At 46.4% G+C, this 20,446-nt stretch overlaps 1 protein-coding gene and 1 non-coding gene across 2 annotated transcripts in view; one reads left to right on the forward strand and one right to left on the reverse strand.

The window, feature by feature from the left end:
* The window catches only part of LOC119397407 (ATP-binding cassette sub-family C member 2), a 103,335-nt gene extending 101,209 nt beyond the window's left edge, over positions 1 to 2,126 (reverse strand). Inside the window, exon 1 of the mRNA XM_049416554.1 lies at positions 1,267 to 2,126. Within this exon, the coding sequence (XP_049272511.1) occupies positions 1,267 to 2,126 (860 nt within the window). The remainder of the gene's footprint in view (positions 1 to 1,266) is intronic.
* A 1,128-nt stretch (positions 2,127 to 3,254) lies between these two features.
* Trnam-cau (transfer RNA methionine (anticodon CAU)) lies at positions 3,255 to 3,327 on the forward strand. Its single transcript has one exon. It is a non-coding gene; the product is annotated as a tRNA-Met (tRNA).
* The last annotated feature ends 17,119 nt before the right edge of the window (positions 3,328 to 20,446 follow it).

Below are 20,446 nucleotides of genomic sequence, written 5' to 3' on the forward strand. Positions count from 1 at the left end.
CCAAATGGCAGGCGGTTAAAGTGGTATAGTCCGTCGGGAGTTGTAAAGGCGGTCTTCTCAGCGTCATTTGGGTCTAGTTCTACTTGCCAATAGCCAGAAAGAAGATCCAGCGTAGTGAAAAAACTGGCACCATGCAGGCGGTCAAGGGCATCATCAAGACGAGGCAGTGGATACACGTCCGGTTTGGTGACACTGTTTAGTCGTCGATAATCCACACAGAAACGAATCGTGCCGTCTTTCTTTCTGACGAGTACTACGGGGGACGACCAGGGACTGGACGAGCGCGATACGATACCACGTTTAAGCATGTCATCCACTTGCTTAGCGATTTCTGCGCGTTCAGAGGCAGAGACTCGCCGCGGGTGATGTCGAATAGGAATTTCAGATCCGGTATCGATTCTGTGCTGCATTAAGGGAGTGTGGCCGAGCTCACTGGGTGACATGGCGACGCAGTTACGGAATTTTCGTAGAAGTGCTTGAATCTCCGATTTCTGTGACGGAGTTAAGTTGGGACCGAAGTTGAATTCACTCCAATCTAAGGGTGAAGTAGCTGGTGGGGAAGGTGCTCCGGGCTGCACTACTGCCACGACAGACGGGGCTTCAAGGTAGGTACAGGTACCGAGAACGGTGTCTGACGGCACGCGCAGGTTACTGTCGGACACATTGAAGACAAGCACTGCAAAGGTATTGCCGGAACAGCGATGAAGGGCCCGCGGCATTGCGAATTCACCTCCATGCCGGGAGCAAACGGTGCTTTCTACAAGAATGTCCGTGTCGGCAAAAGACTTCGCATGGCTGTAAACGGGCACCCACGCAGCAGACGAGAAGGGTATGGTAACTGAAGTTGCCGTAATCACAGGATGCAAAAGAGGTGATGATTTTCCAACTTCGGGTTGTTCACTTCTGTTTGCACCAACGGCCATACACGACCTCGTGTTTGGAATGCCGAATTGCGAAGAAAATTTAGTAACCACACATTTCATCATGCGGTAGTTGGCAGCGAGCACGGAACAGACTTTGCGAACAGTGCTGTAAATTACTTGATGTAACGGGAAATACGACTGCCAAGGACAAGCTTTATTGGAGGCTTCAAGAGTTGCTGGCGGTGGTATCGACGTGGTAGATATCAGGTCAATGGTGCAATCAGTGCCGCTAAACTGCAAACGAACGCCAAGCGCTGCACACCAATCACAGCCTAAGGTCACTGGCACACACAGGTTTGGGACGACAAGGAACCGATGTCTCGCTTTCTTCCCAAGCGCGCACACATTCAAGTAGACTTCGCCTAGGCTAGGTAGAGCAGCTCCGTCAGCCAGGACGAGATGGGGCCGATCGACCTGTGCAGGGTTCAGCGAAAATCTTCCAAACAAGAAACTCGACGTGAGAAAACTGAAAGCAGCCCCTGTGTCCACAAGTGCTTCAACACGCTGCGGCGGATCTCCAAGCTTCACCGGCAGAGTTGGCATCTCGGTGAAGGGGCCAAGTGAAAGGAGACGGGCTTCTTGGGGAATGTGCTCGAGGTATTCAGCCGCGGCGTCACGGAGTTGCAGAACGAGCACCTGGACTTTGTCTTGAACTGTCCAGCCGTTTAAGGTAGCAATAGACTCGAACTGCACCAGAAATGCTGCCCACGATGTGGTACCATCAAAGGTAGGTGGTAGAAGGTGTGCTCCAAAAAACCTAGACTGAGCTCGACCGATGTTGTTTTGTTCGACCGATGTAGACACGCGTTGCTGACGGTTAGACTGCGCCTCGATGACAGAAACCCGTGCAGCCAGGTCTGCGACGACGTCATCTGCCGTGGAGGTACGCTGGGCAAGCGCGGTCTCAAGAGATAGCAGGCGAGTAGCAAAGCGAGTCTCGAAATCTTGCATGAGGGCTCTTCTGTCGGCCTCACCTTGTGAAGCCAGGGCTTGTAGGCAATATGCCATAGGTAGACTGGGCCCGGTGCTTGACTGTGGAGGGTGAGTTGGTGCGCCCTGGACATCAAACTCCGACGGAAGAGGCTGACGGGGTGCGGGTGGCGGGATGTTTGATGAGACGGGGGCTCCCGCGGCCTCTGCCAAGCTTCCCTCCGTAGTCGGGACAGCAGGTCCCACGGCCGGAGACGACGTATCGTCCTCCATAGGGTTAATCGCTGAACCACCGACTATTGCTGTCGCCGCGGAAGCCTTGCGCCGTGTAAGCATGGGTTACCGTTGTCACCGCTGCCACCAAATGTAACGTACAAGAGCAACTCAGACAAACACGATCCAACACAACTCCATCCTTTTTGTTCTCTTTCACTAGACTCCCCTACACGCGCCAGTCACTTCGTTGGTATGATCCACTACCCAATCACTTCGTTGGTATGATCCACTACATTATAGCTTAATAATTCGTCTTGCATGACGCTGTGCGGCCGTGGCAGGTGTTATACGCGCAGGAAGCGCGCGAAATGTCTGCAGCTGGTATTTAAAGACACTGCTGATAGCACTGTTGGAGTGTGCGCGCTAGTGACATGATTCAGATTCGCATTTGAGGGAATCGGGTACAGCTGCCGTGATCAATCACCAGCAGGCTGTCGCCGGATATTAGCCCACATAAGAACCCTACACGCAATTGGAGATAGCTCGGTAGATTTATGGACTTGAGTGCAACGCTGCGGCTGCGCTTCCCACATGATGCAAGTGTTCCGCAAAGGGCAAAGGGAAGAACAATCACGCACTGCGGAAATAGAGCATCCGCACTCCTCTAAATGTTGTGCAAGGCATCATCCACGAGAATGCTCAGATAACATGGGCGAAAGTACGGTCATAAATTTACGTGAAATGTACAAAAATAATAAGAATAAACATTTACACAGGCGAACAATCCAAACAACTGTGCGCAAATTTTGAAGAATACAAGGTAGTTTGCTACTTACTGTAGAAGCAGACATTTGCTACTAATAACATTCCCTATTCTTTTCTTGGCATTACTGTCTGTTAGTGCTCATTAATATTGTGTATCACAAAGAAAAACGAGCTCTTAAGATTTCCACTTCTTTCCTTCATTCATAGCGAGGGTCTCGTTCTGGCAGACTTGATGCTTTCAGGTGGTATGCGAGGGATTCTTCGTCAGCTGCTAGCTCGTAATAAGTTCACATGCTACATGACCCCAACAGGCAGAAATACCAGTGTTCCACACTCGCCGTCATGGCTACCGGCGGCGCTGACTGACACTCTCACGTTTAACGTACATATATACCCCTTAAAGTGGACGGGGTGATGGCCGCCGTGGTAGCTCAGTTGGTAGAGCATCGGACGCATTATTCGAAGGTCGCAGGTTCGGTCCCTGCCCGCGGCAAGTTATCTTTTCGTCCACTTTTCTTTATTCGACATTTACCTTTATTACTGCTAATAACATCCCCTATACTGCCCGTGGCATTATTGTCTCTTAGGACTCATTATTATTGTGTATGACAAAGAAAAACGAGCCCTTAAGATTTCCACTTCGTTCCTTCATTTATATATATATATATATATATATATATATATATATATATATATATATATATATATATATATATATATATATATATATAGAGAGAGAGAGAGAGAGAGAGAGAGAGAAATATAAAGGAAAGACAGGGAGGTTAACCAGAGCAAGGACAAGACCACATATTATGGGTGTGCCCCAACTACCCCCCCCCCCCCGATCAGCTCTTGCAGCCACCTCCCTCACCAGAAGCGTGAGAGAGGTCTCTAAGGAGCATAAGCTGGTATAGGCACACCATGCTGGCGGACTGTTCTGCTAGAGTTGCTGCCCCGTGGGTCCCAAGCTAGCCCCTAGTCGAGCCTGGCACACCCATTCCCACTCCCATTAAAAATCAATAAAGTTCATTCCCCCACCTCCTCCTCCTCCCAGCGATCTCCAATCCACCCTGTGCTGCGCGAGCCCATTCCATTTATACCGGCGAACACCTGAATTTCTCCATTCCATCCAACTTTTGCTCATCCTCGGCCGTGCTTCCCGTTCATAGATATCCACTCCAGCTCTAACTGACAATCCGTAACCTGTCTTTCTCGTGACATTGCCAGGCTAGATCCATTACGTTTTTTCTTTTAATATCAGCTAGGATATCGGCTACACCTATTTGTTCTTCGATCCACTCTGCCGTCTTCCTATCTCTTAGAGTTACTCATTTCACTATTCGTTGCATGGCACTCTGTGTGGTTGGTTCTAATGTCTTCTCACACTGCTTGGCAGGAGCATTTTTCGCAGAACTGAGACGGATTGGACATTTCGCTGATTGTTTTCACGTTTCGCGCATTTTCTCTAAGCCTGCGATTAAAATGAGCGTCTACTTCGACAGATACAAACGTGGCCACGCGCTAAGGGAACTGCATACGCCACCATATTTTGCAGGTAACGAACCGAAACATGCGGTTGGCTATGTAAGGCGCTTTCTTCATTTAACGAGTGAGGATTCAGCTAGCGGTAAAATACTAACGAATTAAATACATAAATAGAAACGGTTGGCTGACGCAATGAAAATTTTAACGGATTCGAAGATTCCTTTTAGGCTAAGAGCTCCGAAATGAATATAATAACACTATGGGTCGGAAATTGCTGACAAGAAACTTCCAACTACACTAAAGAGGCAATTAATAGATGACGTTGAACTTCGCTTAGGCCAAGTATTGCAAATTATGTCTCTGCCTAAGCGCACACTGTGGAACAGGTTTCATGATGGGGGAAAGACCTCCTGCTTGCAGCACGAAGCTCCAAAGCGAATTCATACAAACTTTTCATTCCCCGGCCTATTAAAAATCCCTGGACCAGGACAAATTTCTCGTCAACAGTGACACTCATATTCTGAGAATTCCAACTAGATTTCATTTGAGTTTCATGCTACAAATGGGTACATGATATCTTTTTTTCATTTGCAAACTATTCGGTATTTATATTGAGGAAAAGCATTAATTCTACTAGGAGACCATTGCAATATTTAAACTGGTTATACTAATGACAGACAGACAGAATGACAATTTATATTTTTTTCAAATATGCCTTAAAATTGGCTTTTCAGAACACCTGTCACACATGCAGCCAGACGCCAGTTGCTTCATGCCATGAGCGGGTAAAATTCCGAAAATATGGACTTCAAATAATTAGATTTCAAGTCAGCATTAGGTCGGCATGAATTTCGTATTTGTTTCAGTAGCATTTTGTATTGTGCTGTTTTATAAAGTCACATCTCATTCATTTTCACGAGACCTGTAGTGTTTTAAATGAGTTGAAAAAATAACGTAGCTATCTAGAAAACTGCTGTGCTAGTTGCCAGCACTTATGACTTACTTATGAAAACTGCCTATGACTGCAAGAAATTCAATTTCATGTTGTTTATTGCATTCAAAACCGTCGCATTCAGCTATTTCCAGCTCAGTGGAATTATTCTACATAGTTAATTTCTGCCCGCTTCAATGCTGTACCGCCAAATGCGAACACATATGCGATATCAACGCGAATTCATGTGTCTCCCACGCGTGGCAGAATAGCTCTCTAAAGAGGCTTCGAAAAAATATGTGGTGGAATCAGCGCTGCGAAAAAGTAAACGTGGAGTGTTGCAGCTGTTGATCCGTGCTATATGAAAGTAAGCAGCTGCTCGGCGCTGTGTGCTAGTACAGTACGCAACAGCTCAGGCGACGAAAATGCGTACGGCTGACCGGAAGCAAGAAAAAAGAAGTACGCAGCAAATGACTCATTAAAACGCCTTGTTATTGACTACTCCCGCTACACTGTATCCTGCCTTATCGCGTTTTTATGAGGTGTGCTTCACCTGCATACTAATGAGAGGAAAATCTGCCATATAAGCATAAAAACCTGCAGCGTGCAACCCTGCAGCTTGCCATAGGTCTAATAATGTACTTTGATTATATCTACCTTTACTAAACTGTCGTGTTGTCATACCAGCCACTTTGGAGGCCAGACTGCCTGCGATGCGGCTCACGGAGTTAGTCGTGCGCCTGGGCAAGTCCTTCATACGTGGCGCGCACCAAGGTCTCTTATTAAGGCAGGTAGCGCAAAGAACACGGTCACAAGCGAAGAATAAGTGCACAGGACAATCTTCGCTTGTGTCCGTGTCTCTCTGCGCTACCTGCCTTAACATGAGTTTCCACAACTAGCCCAGTTGTCCGTTCTCGTAAGGTCTCTTACAAGTGGAAGATGTGGGGCCGTCCTTTGAAAAAGCCCTTTCATTTGCGCGCGACTGGTGTGGTCGTATCTGTTCCAACCCATATTTGGCTCATGGAAACTGCCGTTATCATTATGAAGTTTGCGGGGGGTTCTGGGCACTCGGAGGGGAAGGGGGTATTCGAGCACATATGGGTACTGTCGCAGCTTATTTTCCCCGTGGAAGGGAGAGCAAACAAATTCTACAATAGAGACTGGCGTCGGTGTATTGCTTCACTATCTATGATGTCACGTGCTCGTTGACCCGTCTTTGGTTTCAAAGGCCAAGAGGTTTGTGCTTGTAACTACAGTGTAGGTCCACATATGAGGACGACCTTGCGTGAATTTACCACCACGTTTCAGCAGTTCGACGGTACACTGCCTAGTCTCTTGCATGCGGCATTAAGCTGAACGTTTGACAGGGTTAGTTTCTTACAAGCACTTTTCAGTGCGCTCTTCAGCAATACGCTCGGGGCATCATTCACTTGGCATTCGTGTTCGCGTTTCGTGACTCAGATGTGAAATGTCAAAACAGAAATCGATATCCATAAAATACCCAGCCGAAAACTTCAGAAGCCTGATTTCAGCTGCTACACACTCGAAGTTGAAGCTGAGGGAAATGTGAAAACATTCAATATTTGAAAAGAATAATTTTCTTACTCACTACGACATGACTTCTGCAACAAACCTATCGTTGAATAAATACGACTATTGAGCATGACTGCTGGTACCATCCTCTTTTTCCTGGTTCCCTGTTGGTCCCTGGACGCGGGTTAGCTAGTACGCCTTTTCTACATGAAGTTATCTGTAGTTTCGTAGTATTGAGCTGCGCATTGTGTTCGCACGTAGAACAACGTGTCCATAAATATACAGATATTGTGCGGTACATGAGGCACGAGTGCGCTTGGTACTACAAAAAGATCACAACACTAGGACGCCATAATGACAGCGCCGGCGTTGAACATACGTACCTCTTCTATTATTTGCAAATCAATGCATGCCCAAAACAAGACCCCGACGGAGAGGGCAAAAATGCAAGAATATTCGAAGGAAGAAAGAAATTACCGACGAGTACGACACTCCACAATGTGCAATTTGAGCGCAGCTCGACGCGTGTTTATCCAGCTTTCAGACAACATAAATTCCAATATCATAAATTGTGTGCGTTTCTGCACAGATAATACGTTGTTGCGTTCACAGTAGAGATTTGGGGCTTATTTACAAAATACTTACATGGCGAGCCCGCACAGGACAAAGCTGTAGCTACTGAGAGGTCTTCTCTCATTGTCCACTCTTCTCCCTCTTCTTAGTCCGGCAGATAGGCCACGCCATAATATTGTAGAAATTGCCGAACATTGCATTAGGAATGGTAGTCCTAATCGTCGAATGTTACTTTATCCACTTTTAACACTACTGCTCTCGTGGGCGTCCCTTGGTGCCATCTGCCGGAATGTCTCCATGACGTAAAAATGACATCACGTGACACCGTCTGCCGACGTGTTCGACGTCTGCAGTGTTTCAGCTCATTCATACATGGCTGTTTTTGTCTTGCAAACGTTGTGTGCCTGTGCCTTAGCTGCAAAACAACCTGATGTGCACGACAGTATGTCTTTAGTGCGCGTACCACTGACATATTTCCGTCACGGAAATACGCCAGTGAAACACAAATGACAAATAAGCAGTTTCGTTTACCTCGATGACCTGGGAGGCGAAGCCACGATCACTCGGTCTGCGACGATGCATATCAGGCGTTCTAACCACTGCGCTACCAACGCTCATACATGAGGTTACACAAACGTGCATTATATCTCTCACATCTTCCCCCTTTCACTGTGACCTTGGTTGGCAAGGAGCGGTGTCGCAGTCTGGGATCGGTGAGGGGAAGTACTGCATCATGAGACTAACGAGCGCCCACAGTGAGCACTTCGGTAGTTTTAGCTTTTGGTGCAGCGAGAGACAAGACAGCGGAAACCGGAACGCCTTCCCGCGTCCACGGCTCAAGCTACGTACTCTTCCTCTTGCGTTCCCTAAGCACTGTATGACATATGCACGACCACAGACGTAGGTAACCCTATTACTGGAGAGCGCACACATTGGGATTTCGTTCCACAAATGACGATGCTTTGAACGAGCGCATATCGAGTGCCAGATGTATGTGCTTGTTGATGCCATCTTTCTGCGAGATTCAGCATATGCTATGTCCAGGTGTATGTTAACTGTTTCAGCTACGGCCAAGGTTAAATCGTGATGTTTGCCGTTAGTCATTGGGATGGAGATGTGCCACTAGGCGTCAACGTGGGTTCATCCACGTCTATCGGTGCTATAGCTGCCAAACACCATTACAACTTGTGCAATTTCTGGTATATTGATATGCATTAACAGTGAACTACTGTCTGTGAAGACATAGTTCACTTCCGTGTTATACCTATTTTTATGACATAGGGATCAACCATGTTTTATTGCGATAGCAAGTATATGGACAGTCTCGGCTGGTTTTTGCCGTCCCCGTCGTCATGCACCGTATATGTATAAGTATGTATATAATATATATATATATATATATATATATATATAAGTCCCACAGAAAAATTATTCAGAAAAATGCTTCCGAAGCGCGGAATCGAACCAGCAACATCTCGCTGCGCAGCGCGTGGCGCTAGCCATTACGCCACAAAGAGCAGATCCTTCAGGCAGCTAACGGCGAGCGTTATATACACACCCTTTACCGCTGGCAGGACTCAGAGACGGCAGGCGCTTATAAGCGTTTCTTCATTACCAGCGAGATAGCGCGAGGAGCGCAACGGGTGTAGGCAGCCTTCATGAACTCCGTGCCTCCGACGGAGGCCCGGAGACGCGCACATGAAGGCTCCCTAAACAGGCACACATAAAAGTCTTCGGCCAGCTCGCTCGCTTCTTCTAATATTTGCGCAGGGAGAACCTTGCCCTTCTGCTGTCTGCTCGCGCTGTCTGCTCGCGGACAGCTTTCCTTGGCAATGAAGGTAAAGCTACGGGGCGAAGCATCTGCACATGTACTGCTACGCGAAGTAGTCCGGTTTGGCGCACCTCTCCTAACCAAGGAGGTTTAAAAAAAATTCTGGAGTGGAAGCTCACGAAACGCCTTGCCAGCCAAAGTGAAGCCAGCTTTTGCCCACCAAAGAGCTCGGAAACACGCTCTTTTCTGGTGGTGCCTAGTTAGAGATCAAATGGTTTTGTTCTGTTAGTGTAAATACTACGTTAATTATAAAATAAAAGATCGTTGTTGCCGACAAAAGTAACCCGTGGAGAGGAGTATTGACGATTTATCTCTACTAAAATTTGCCATGACTTTGAGGCTTATTTATGAAAACTAGTAACACAAAGACACACTTTGAGCAGTATCTGACCCGTGAAAGTTGCCATATTAAACTCGTGTGGCGTGCGAGGAAAACGCTCGCCTTCCTTCGTCAAACGCCGTTGTTTTATTATGCCCCTACTAAGATGGCGGGCGCAGCCGCCATCTGTTGGTGGGCGCGGCTTCACTCTTGCGCAGTAATCGCCACTCAGCAATATTTTTTAACCTCCTTGCTCCTAACGCCGTGGAAAGTGATGGCTATACTCGCGGACAACTTTTCTTGGCAATGAAGCGAAGGCTACAGGCTACAATGCACGTATCCTACCGCTAATGAATGTAGTCCCACTATTGCGTCCGTATTTTCTCTGTGACATATATGAAATACTCCTTCATTTTCTAAAAGTAGCTTTTTGAACCGGAACACAGCGCACACGAGCGAGATATTTGTATTTCTTTGACTTTTTACGTTGCCACTTTGCGTTTTTGCGTGCGTGAAGAAGTAGCGCCTTGTACCCGCACCTTAAACGCTGAGCAGCGTTTGCGTCGAAATGCTACGCTAGGCATCACTTTCCACGGCGTTACGAGACGCGCGCCAAACCGGACTACTTCGCGTAGCAGTCCATGTGCAGATGCTCCGCCCCCGTAGCTTTCCCTTCATTGCCAAGAAAAGTTGTCCGCGAGTATAGCGTTGCATTTCGACGCAAACGCTCCTTAGCGTCTAAGGTACGGGCAAAAGGCGCGACTTTTACACGCACGCAAAAACGCAATGTGACAACGTATAAAGTAAAAGAACTACATAAATCTCGCTTGTGAGCGCTGCGTTCCGTCCCAAAAAATCACAGCATATCCACGGGGTGAATGATGATGAGTGGGGCGAAGCTACGGAGGGAATCATCTGTAAACCGTGAAACTCTTCCGTGAAATGCGCCCAGTACATAATATAAAGAGTGTGAAACATCGTGTATATATTAAACATCAAACTTTTATTGTACTGTTGGTTTACGTGGTCCCTTCATTATCACTTGTGATCGGTGAAATGCAAGGAAGAAGTCCGCTCCCGAGCGAAAGAGCGCCAAGAGCGACCGCATTCCCCGCTCGCCCTGTGCGAATTAAAGGCAAGGCTAGAGGGAAGACAGGACGCGCGTTCCACGACGCGAGGTCGGTAGCATGCCCAACGAAAGCCAACGGAACGCGATCGTGCAAGTGCTCCGGCTTCGCATCGCCTCATGGTTCCATTTAGCGTTCCAAAACCAAATATATTGCTCAAGGTGTGCCTTGCGTTTTTCGTAGAAATAATTTCTTTATCATGTACATTAAGACGAAAAGTTGAAAGCTCACTAGAGTGTATCGCCCGCAAAGTATGTCTTTTAGTGTGATTTAACTCTCGTACGGCAGGGTCCTCGCGCCGTTGCCGGACCACCTCGCCCGTTGACCATCGGGCGAGGTGGCTACATACAACTACTACTACTACACTTTTAGAAGAACATCTGGCGTTCTTTCGTTCTGCTTTTACAAAACATCTGGCGTCTTTCGTTGGTTTATTTCATCAATCAACGGCGTTTTGAACAAAATTTTTATTGTTTAATCACGCACAGGAGAAATCTCACCAGGCACTACCTTGGAGGTAAACAATGGCTGCTAATGGGAATGAGAGACAGAAGAAGTCGGCTTTTAGCTAACACTTACACTTCTACTTCTACTAACGTTTCCTACTGGAACATGCCAATGGCTGCTAATGGGGAATGAGAGACAGAAGAATTCGGCTTTTAGTTAACGCGCACGCTGCGAATTTTTTATTGTTCAACAACGCACAGGAGAAATCTCCCACCGGCACCACCTTGGAGGTCAAAGCGTAAGACTTGTTACGGACTACTACGACGACTACGAGGGACGAACGGGTGCCGCCTTAAGGAGCTTCGCCCCTAAAAGCTACATATAGAAAATGAAGGTGTATCTCACGCAGAAAATACGGACGCAATTGTGGGACTACGTTCATTAGCGGTAAGATACGTGCATTGGGGCTCTGTAGCCTTCGCTTCATTGCCAGGAAAAGTTGTCCGCGAGTATAGTTGCTCCCGGGGGGGCGGATTTTAATGCAGTGTAGCAGCGCGTCCGTCACGGGCCGCTTTTCTTGCTAGCGCATTCATTGCTTCGCCCTTGCGGGAAACTCTGACATTATATATATATACATATATATATATATATATATATATATATATATATATATATATATATATATATATATATATATATAATATATATATATATATATATATATATATTATATATAATATATATTATATATATATATATATATATATATATATATATAATCCAAGGGTCGTACAGAAATGTTCCATGTCGCTGCTTTGGGAATAAGGCACCGTCTTTCTAGCTTGGCGCAAATAAAGGTCGCAAATTCCTATGCGTAAAGATCCGGGAAATTCTACGTCGTACTCGCCGAACATTTTAGCTCGAACGCCGTGCACATGTTAGCGGAAGTGCGTGCTGTACACCTGATAACGAACACACAGCTGTTATTGCAAATACCAATTATATGGACACTCTCGACGGGTGTTTTGGCGTCGCCGTCATATCCCGTAAAAATTCCCATTTGATAACTGCCCCCCGCGCACCGTATGTTCTACCGCGGGTAAAAGTGCGCGAGTGGGTGTTTAGAAAAATTTATTGTCACAGACGGTTAACATCAATAACGATTCAACTTCGAGCGCGGCTGAAGCAATGATCAAAGGAGCCGGCCCCTCTCCGTCACTCGGATGTCGCATGTGATAACATCACCCCGCTTAGGAGGCCTGCTGTTAAAGCAGAGAGGTAACGCCCCACCCGTCTTGAAAGAACATGAAAGACGCAAGGGGCTGGGGGGGGGGGGGCGTTGTCGCTTGAACAGCCACTTTGAACTTCAATTCTAAGGGCACGGTCGCGATCGCTGGCGCGCGCGCTATCTCTGCAACCATCAGCGGGCAGCTCGTATACCCATCCACGTGCTGTGCGGAAAGAGAATTTCTCCCTGGAACGGCCATATTCTTTTACAGCAAAGTTTTACAGAGTTACGCGAGATCGGAACCAAAAGGGTTAGCTGCCGGCCTAACATCGTGTAACATTACAATGTATTGCTATCGCATTGATTGCTTCGCCCTTGCGGTGAGACTGTGACTTTTTTCCACATTTTCAGCTTTATTTGCCAAGCATCTCGGTCTGAGCTTAAAAATACAAGCACAAGACGCAGTCGCTGCACGTAAACATCACTTCACCATCACCACAGCAACCGTCGACATGCTAAATCCTGCGGTTTATGTTATCCACAGTCGCTTTGACAACCGCCTCAGTAACTATCAAGAGAAAAATCTGCTTAGGAAAGAAGCATGGTTATGCATTCTAATTGAAGCGAAGTCACATTGGACAGTACTTGAGTTACCGCATTCCACTGCGCTCTATTATAATAGTGTGGTGATATTCATGACATCACGGTGCAAAAATTAAGAGGTACTGTAAGACTAGAAAAATACAGCGATGTGTAACCATTTGTAACTGTTTGTTATGTCAGTCTGACCGAATCATTCCCAGAAAGGGTTCTTGAGCGGTACTCTGTATGTCTACGTGGTGCTCCCAGGTATACGACGAAATGTGGTTCAAAAAACACCAGCACAACAGAGTCGTTGTAATCGACAGCTCATCTAGCTTCACGGTATTTTATGCCGCGCAGACAGAGCCCGGGCTTGAGCTTGCCGCACCATGTTCGCGTAGACGGTAATTGACAATGAAGAAGTGGGCCACCATGTACGGCATACCCACATTATTATACATTTTCTGCTGGATATTTAACATTTTCACAAAGCTCTACAACTTTGGTAATTTTTGTTTCAGTGGATGGCACTTTCTATTCTTCAAACCATTCTACCACCCGACTTGTGGCCGATTCCCAGAGTGAGTTGCACCACGTGAGTGAAAAACAGCAAACCAGTATATTTTCACAATTCACCCATTTTAGGCCATTGCCTTTTCTAGTGGACATGAGCAACATGTACGGTGCAAGACACGCCTATGGCGATGATCTTGAACTGCGATGCAAAATACGTGCCTGAAGTTTGTACACACAACCACACGAATGCCTCCGCATCAGCTGGTGTACTGGGGTGTCATAAGCACCTCTCCTAATTAGCTATGTATCAGTATGACTGTGGTTCGAAATATAATATTATTATCAGTTAGGCTCTGCAGCACATGCAATATTTTACTATCTTTCTTCATCACTTTCTTTCAAAACACTGCAGCTGTGGTTCTACAAACGAAGCTTACGCTGAGGTTACACATGCACTCTCAATTTATATGTAACCGTGACGCCGTTGTAATATTTGTAACACGAAAGTGCTTTATGGCGGGGTCCACCAAGACTTCAGTGAGGTATTTCCGTCACGGAAATGACGTCGAAAAAATTACACGATCAGATGGCAAAGAAAAAAAGTTCCGTCAACGGGCATCGAACCACAACCGCTCCATCCGCAACAACAGATGCCGGACACGCTATCCACTGCGCCATGGTTACAGACTCCAGAGGATTTAGAAACGCGCTTTTTATATCTACCAGTCCCCCGGTCGGCGAGGTGGTGTTGCCCTCTGGGAGCGGTAAAGTAAAGTAATTCGTCATTACTGTGGCCTCCGTGATTAGCACATGTAACGCGTTACACGTCCATCCCATTCGAAGCGTTTTCAATAGAATTTCCATTTTGTCAATGCCTTAACACGCCACGAGGTGGCGACCTTATCGCAAGCGTTGTAAAAGCGTCGGCCTCGCTCATAGCATCACGCTAATAAAAACCAAAAATAGCTCTGCCTCACCCCCTGCCTCACCTGGCTGTAGCGGCGCGTTCCCCGCTCACGCGCTCGCCCCGAGAAAAATCACGGCCGGGCTACCCAAGGAGGTTAAACAAAAAATTGTTTAAAACCTCCTTGGGGCTACCGAGGCGGCACGACGCACTTTGCGTTTCCCTCTTATCCGGACGTGGTGTTCAACCACATTTTAACATGCCGCGGGATGGCGACCAAGTTGTGCGTCCAATATGCGACGCTCTTCTGGCACGCACCTCGGTCTCTGATTACGCTTTCCCCGTTAACTATTACATCTATCACAAGGGTTCGTTTAATCATTTAGCACGGACGTTAGTCGTCGGGATGGAGATGTACCACCAATCATCAAAGTGGGTACATCCACTTAAACGGTGCTTTAGCTGCCAGACATCAATATAGATTGTGCAAACTATCTTATATGAATGTGCTGTAAACATTCAGTTACTTCTGTAAGGGCACGCTTTACTTTCGTGTTATTCCGATTCCTATAGTGGAGGTATGAACCATGTTTTTTTACTTCATCTCTACAGTTGTTCCATGCCATTTTCTGGCACGGCGCTAGTAACAAAAATGCATACACTGAACAGCGTGTTAGATGGAAATACCGGAAGTTTAATACGAATGGCAAAGTATCCTGCGTGTTTAGGTCGTCTTTATTCATCCATGCGTCACTTAAATATTGCAGACAGACAGACAGACAGACAGACAGACAGACAGACAGACAGACAGACAGACAGACAGACAGACAGACAGACAGACAGACAGACAGACAGACAGACAGACAGACAGACAGACAGACAGACAACGAATTTTATTGGATCCTGAGGAGTTACTGACAGACAGTATATAACACGAGGCACCGAGTGCATTTTCCGCGTTGCGCTTCAATTATGCGCTTTTTTTTTCTTACGAGCATCCGAACACAAGATGCTTGTGGGTTATAAAAATTTGGGGCACGCATCTCTCATCAACATATGAAATGAATGACATAGAACATGGTACTGTTATCAGCCCGTGGACTGGTGTGATACTCCACTGGTGTGTAAGTTTCCATAATCATAACACAACAGTGAGCAGATGAAAAGCACTGCGGAGCCAAGGCTGCACTAAAAAAGCAATGCTGTCGATCACCTTTCTCTTTCTAACCAACACAGTGTTCCTGAAATTTCATGAGAGGCGATCAAATTTGGCTGCTACAACTATAGCGGCTCGTATCTTTATGCACAGATAAACAGATAGGTGAATGAAAAGGAAAGCTACCGGAATAAGAACTTCGATGTCCTCGTAAACCTTCTGGATGACAGCAACGCTGTTCGTAATTTATACACGTTGGTTCTTGTCACGCAATCATTATTTATTACAGTTGTAAGCCATAAATTTTCACTCTTTCTAGGCTTTTTTTTAGGACTGACCACACCAAGAACCTAAAAAATCCGATATATTCGGGCTGCAGCAAAATATCAACATGTGTCCTTTAAATCTTTAAATAACAAGCCCTACACTGGATCATCCTCTTTGCAATCAGCATATACATGAGTAGGCTGTGCACAGGCTCTAACTTTTCAGGTGCTTGATTTTGCTATTCGAATAACACTTGCCATTACGCAGTGTCATCAGTGCATGAAATGTCTGATAGCAAGTTCTCACCGCTACCAGTCGATATGCGTTGCGTGCTCATTAGCTTCTGTAGCGTACAGTCTTGTCAAGCTAAAAAGCTTATAGTATTCAGGAGGCTTGCAGTTAAAATTACACTTCAACACGTGTTTTCAGCTGTACAAACGAAGCGCGCGCCACCGCAATAAAGAATTTCGTTAGATTTATTAAAGTTCGAGCATATTACTGGTAAGACTTGCCTGCTATAGTCTGAAGGTGCCCGCCATCGGTGATTGCGTGACATTGTATATCCTTTCAAGTAACACTGCATAGGCACTAGACTCGAAAGTATAGAGATGGGAGTCGACAGATGGAAACGCAATTAGCAATACATGCTCGATAAACAGAGACAGGGTGGACGAGGTGGCGGGCCGACGTTTCTGTAGGTGGACCTATCTATGCCTCATCATAAAGCATCGCACACACACGAAGGCAAAGAAGAACGAAACTTTTTCGCCTTCGTGCGTGTGGGCTGTTTTATGATGAACTCTACCGATACGCCCAAACCGCTACTTTGCTATCTTTGCTCACTTATGAGAAAAGCGGCCAGCCAGTCTGAGGCTGTTCACCTCTGTTTATTTAACTTTTGTTGTATAGGCACACATGAGCTCAGTTTTTAAGGTGCTCAACAAGGTTAAATATATCCTTATGCTCTGTGAAAAGTCTTCAATCGGTGAAACTTACCTCAGGAAGCCGCTTAACGAGGAAGAAAGGTGAAGCTGCCGATTCTTCTTGGTGTCTCCTCTGCCCGCAGAGTAATCACTCTCCCACCTGTGAATGAGTGTGTCGAGGGCACGTTCGCGGCGACAGCATTGCAGGCACTTCGACGCAGCTGTGGACTTTTTCCCCGCGAGTGAGCGAACTGTATATGGAGCATGGCGCTTGTTCATTGGTCACACTGACTCAGGCGCAGACGCAGTTTCCGACGGAAGTGTGACGAAACCCTTTCTCTTTTGATTGACCCTATCGAAAAGTCACAATCGTGCATTTGCAAAATAAATAATATTGATGCATTGTTGAATGCAAATGTGGCATTTAAGTCCAGCCGCGTACAGTTAACAAGCACGGTGTAACGTGTGTCGGAAGCAGTACACTATCAGGCAGAAAAGTGCTCCAAAGAAATGAAATAAGCAGAAAAAAAAAGAAAAGGCCCCGGGTCCCTTTAGATAACGCTCGAAGATCACAGGCGAAATAACTAGTAAACGAGGTTCTCGTAGCACTCTTAATCAGTCTTGGTGCTCCTAATTCACATTAATGCACGTTCATAGGCTCTTGATTCACATTGATTCACCTCTTGATTCACCTAAATTATTTGATTCCCTCTTCACTTACACCTAAGTGACTTCTCATTTACACTTGTCATTTCTCATTTACACCTAGGTCAGTTTATTATTTCCTCATTCACACTTATTTCACCTGACTCGCTCTTGATACAATTGGTTCACTTTCCCCCTCCCCTTAGCGTAGGGTAGCAACCCGGATGCTACAATTCTGGGTAACCTCCCTGCCTTTCTCTCGTTTTATTGTCTCTCTCTACTAGTTCACTTTATTGCACGTTCATTCAATCTGGACTTACCTTAATGTGTATTGATTCACATTCAGTTTACTTTTTGAATCCACTTTAATGCGTACTCCTATCCATTTGGCACCGTTACACATTGTATTTGATTTCACGGTATTTTTGGTATTCCTGTTCACGATACCACCGATGCCACACGATGCCGCACGGAGCTACGTTGGGGGAGCAGTGACGGCAATAGTATTTTTAAGTGCCGAGCACTTTGAGGGCCCGCCTTGTCGTCCATCCATGCATCTCATACGGCGTGATCACGCTCGCTGTAAAGCGCCGAATAAAGGCCATAACAAGGCTAGCAATGTTCGAAACCGGGTTAAAATGAAGGAAGAAGGTCTAAAATAATATAATTAACAAAAATAAGCAAGAAGTAATCGTAATTAATAATTGAAAATCGTTAAAACTGTTCGGGAAGCTGCGGCCGACTCCGAGGCCGCACAAGAGGGGGCGTCACTTCGTCGCCGAGGGTGCGAATGCCTCCCCCCTACGCTTCACCGGCGCTCCGTCGCTACATGTGACGCGACGGTTCTCCGTACTGTGATGCGACGGTTCTCCATGACCAAAGTGCGCGCTTGCTCAACAACATTCTTATTCCGGCTCCTGGAGAGTCTGCCTGAACGCGGTTGACTGTCCACTGACGTGCGGCCATCTTTGAAGCGGCTGCACAACTCCTTTATCTGAGAGCTACTGATTCCATCGTCACAGGAATCCTGTTGAATCTTGGAAGAGGATTCCGCATGGGTATCGCCAAGCTTTTGGCAAAATCTGATGGAATATGGCTGCACACGTTGCTCCGTAATACAACTTAGTATATTCCGACAAGCGCTTGCTACACATCCTCACTCAAGGGCAGACTGACGCTTTATGCGGGTAGAAAGAAAAAATAACTCGTGCGCATGAATGTTCCCTCCATATTTTTACCGAAGAAAGTCGCGCGCACTTCAGTAGTTAAGTCCGGAAAAAGAAGGTTCTTGTTTTTTCAGCACACCTCGTACAAATAATATGCGTCGATACGTGATTATTGGATAAGTTGTATGTATAAGTGTAATATGAGATTTTCTGATATGTTTGTTTATATTAAAATAAACCTGTCCTTAAAATAAGCCTGCCATTTATTACAAGAGATAATTGCGCGACTTATTCCCCACATCAGTTTTTCCGTGCCGTTTCATATCACGCGGCTTCTCGTGATTTCACTTGCGCGCGTGAGTCAGCTGTCTGAGGCAGCTAGGTGAGGCGTCGCGCATGTGCGCCGTCCATTTCACATTGCGCGGCCGCAACGAAAAGTTGACAGGTGTCACACAACAAGGAGACATCTGATGTGGCCATCATTAAAGAAGGAGCAAATGATCGCACACAAATTGAAAGATGCTTCCCCGTAATAATTCAGCGAGATATTATAGTCGCAGAGATGATACGTTCCTACGCTGTTTCACCAAATGTCCACCACGTTGGGTCGCCAAGCACGCATCACTCATAAGGCTCAGCCGGTGAGACGCACGTGGTAAAGTTACTCTAAGCAGTGACACTTTATGGGGAATGCAGCTTAGTTTCACGCATATAATCCTTTCCTTTTCTTCAAGATGTGTCCATTCGAATAAATGGTAACATGGCGAACTGGGAAAGTTGATGTCAGTCCATTATTACGGAAAACGCGCACGGGCACAACCGGCAGACAAAATATAACAGACGAAATAATAACAATAATGATAATAATTTCTCTTAGAAAGTACTGGTGTCACGTACTTCACTCATATATCGAATGAAGTAGTGACTTTAATGAGGGTAACAATTTTGTTTATATAGCGGTGGCCTGGTATACGTCATATGTGTGATAATGGCAATTTGACCTAGATAATGCTAACAAAAGATTGAAATCAAAGTGCCGGTAAGCCAGACATCCTCTTTTTTTCTACACAGTGTTTGTAACATGTCTTCTGGCGCCGAAGTGGTCACGCTCTAACGAACGTCGCGGCTTCAATGAATCAACCTTTATTTCAGTATCACATGGACACTGAGGCGGACGCAAACAAAAAGTCGTTTTCAAGCTTGACGAGGTCTGCGACCCCATACATGGTAAGCACCGTCACCGAAGTCCTGACGTAACTGATCGACGGGCCATAAGCGATCCGCTGCTCCGTGCTTTCGACGACGGAGACTCGGGACTCTGATTAGACTCCCGTCCATCGCGAGGGTACAGCGGTTACGATGCTCGGCTGCTGACCCGAAGGTCGCGGGTTCGATACCGGTCGCGGCGGTCGCATTTCAATGGATCGAAAGTGCTATAGGCACGTGTACAGTGGCATACCAGTGCGCGTTAAAAAGAAGAGGTGGTCGAAATTTCCGTAGCCCTACACTGCGGCGTGCCTCGGGATAATATCGCGGTTTTTGCACGTGAGATGCCACATATTTTTATCGTTATTATTGATGTGGCTCCCGAGCGCTGATTGCCCGCCGTTCATTATGTAAGCAGCAATGCCATCTGAAATGGTGCTTTCAGGTTCCCTGTTGTTTGCCCTGTTTCGGTTTCCCGCTCTGGCTGGCTGTGCTGCCGATCTTCGGGTAATTAGAACTTTTAACACAAAGGTGTCTTATGCCGGGATCCACCAAGACGTGAAGCATGAATGTGACGTGAATAACAGGGCACGTGGCAGGGGCAGGAAGAAATTCAGAGAAATGTGGTAGAATACAAAGCTGACACGCAGAAGCCATGTCTTCGATTCCAAGTTCTTGGGACTCAGGTCCCTCCAGCCGTGTCCGCTAGTCAAGTGCACGATTCAAGGGCGCGTGCTCCGCTCTCGGCGGAACACGCCGAGAAGAAGACGGAG

The sequence above is a fragment of the Rhipicephalus sanguineus genome, chromosome 6, assembly GCF_013339695.2.
Source record: "Rhipicephalus sanguineus isolate Rsan-2018 chromosome 6, BIME_Rsan_1.4, whole genome shotgun sequence".
In the NCBI taxonomy this organism is placed as follows: Eukaryota; Metazoa; Arthropoda; class Arachnida; order Ixodida; family Ixodidae; genus Rhipicephalus; species Rhipicephalus sanguineus.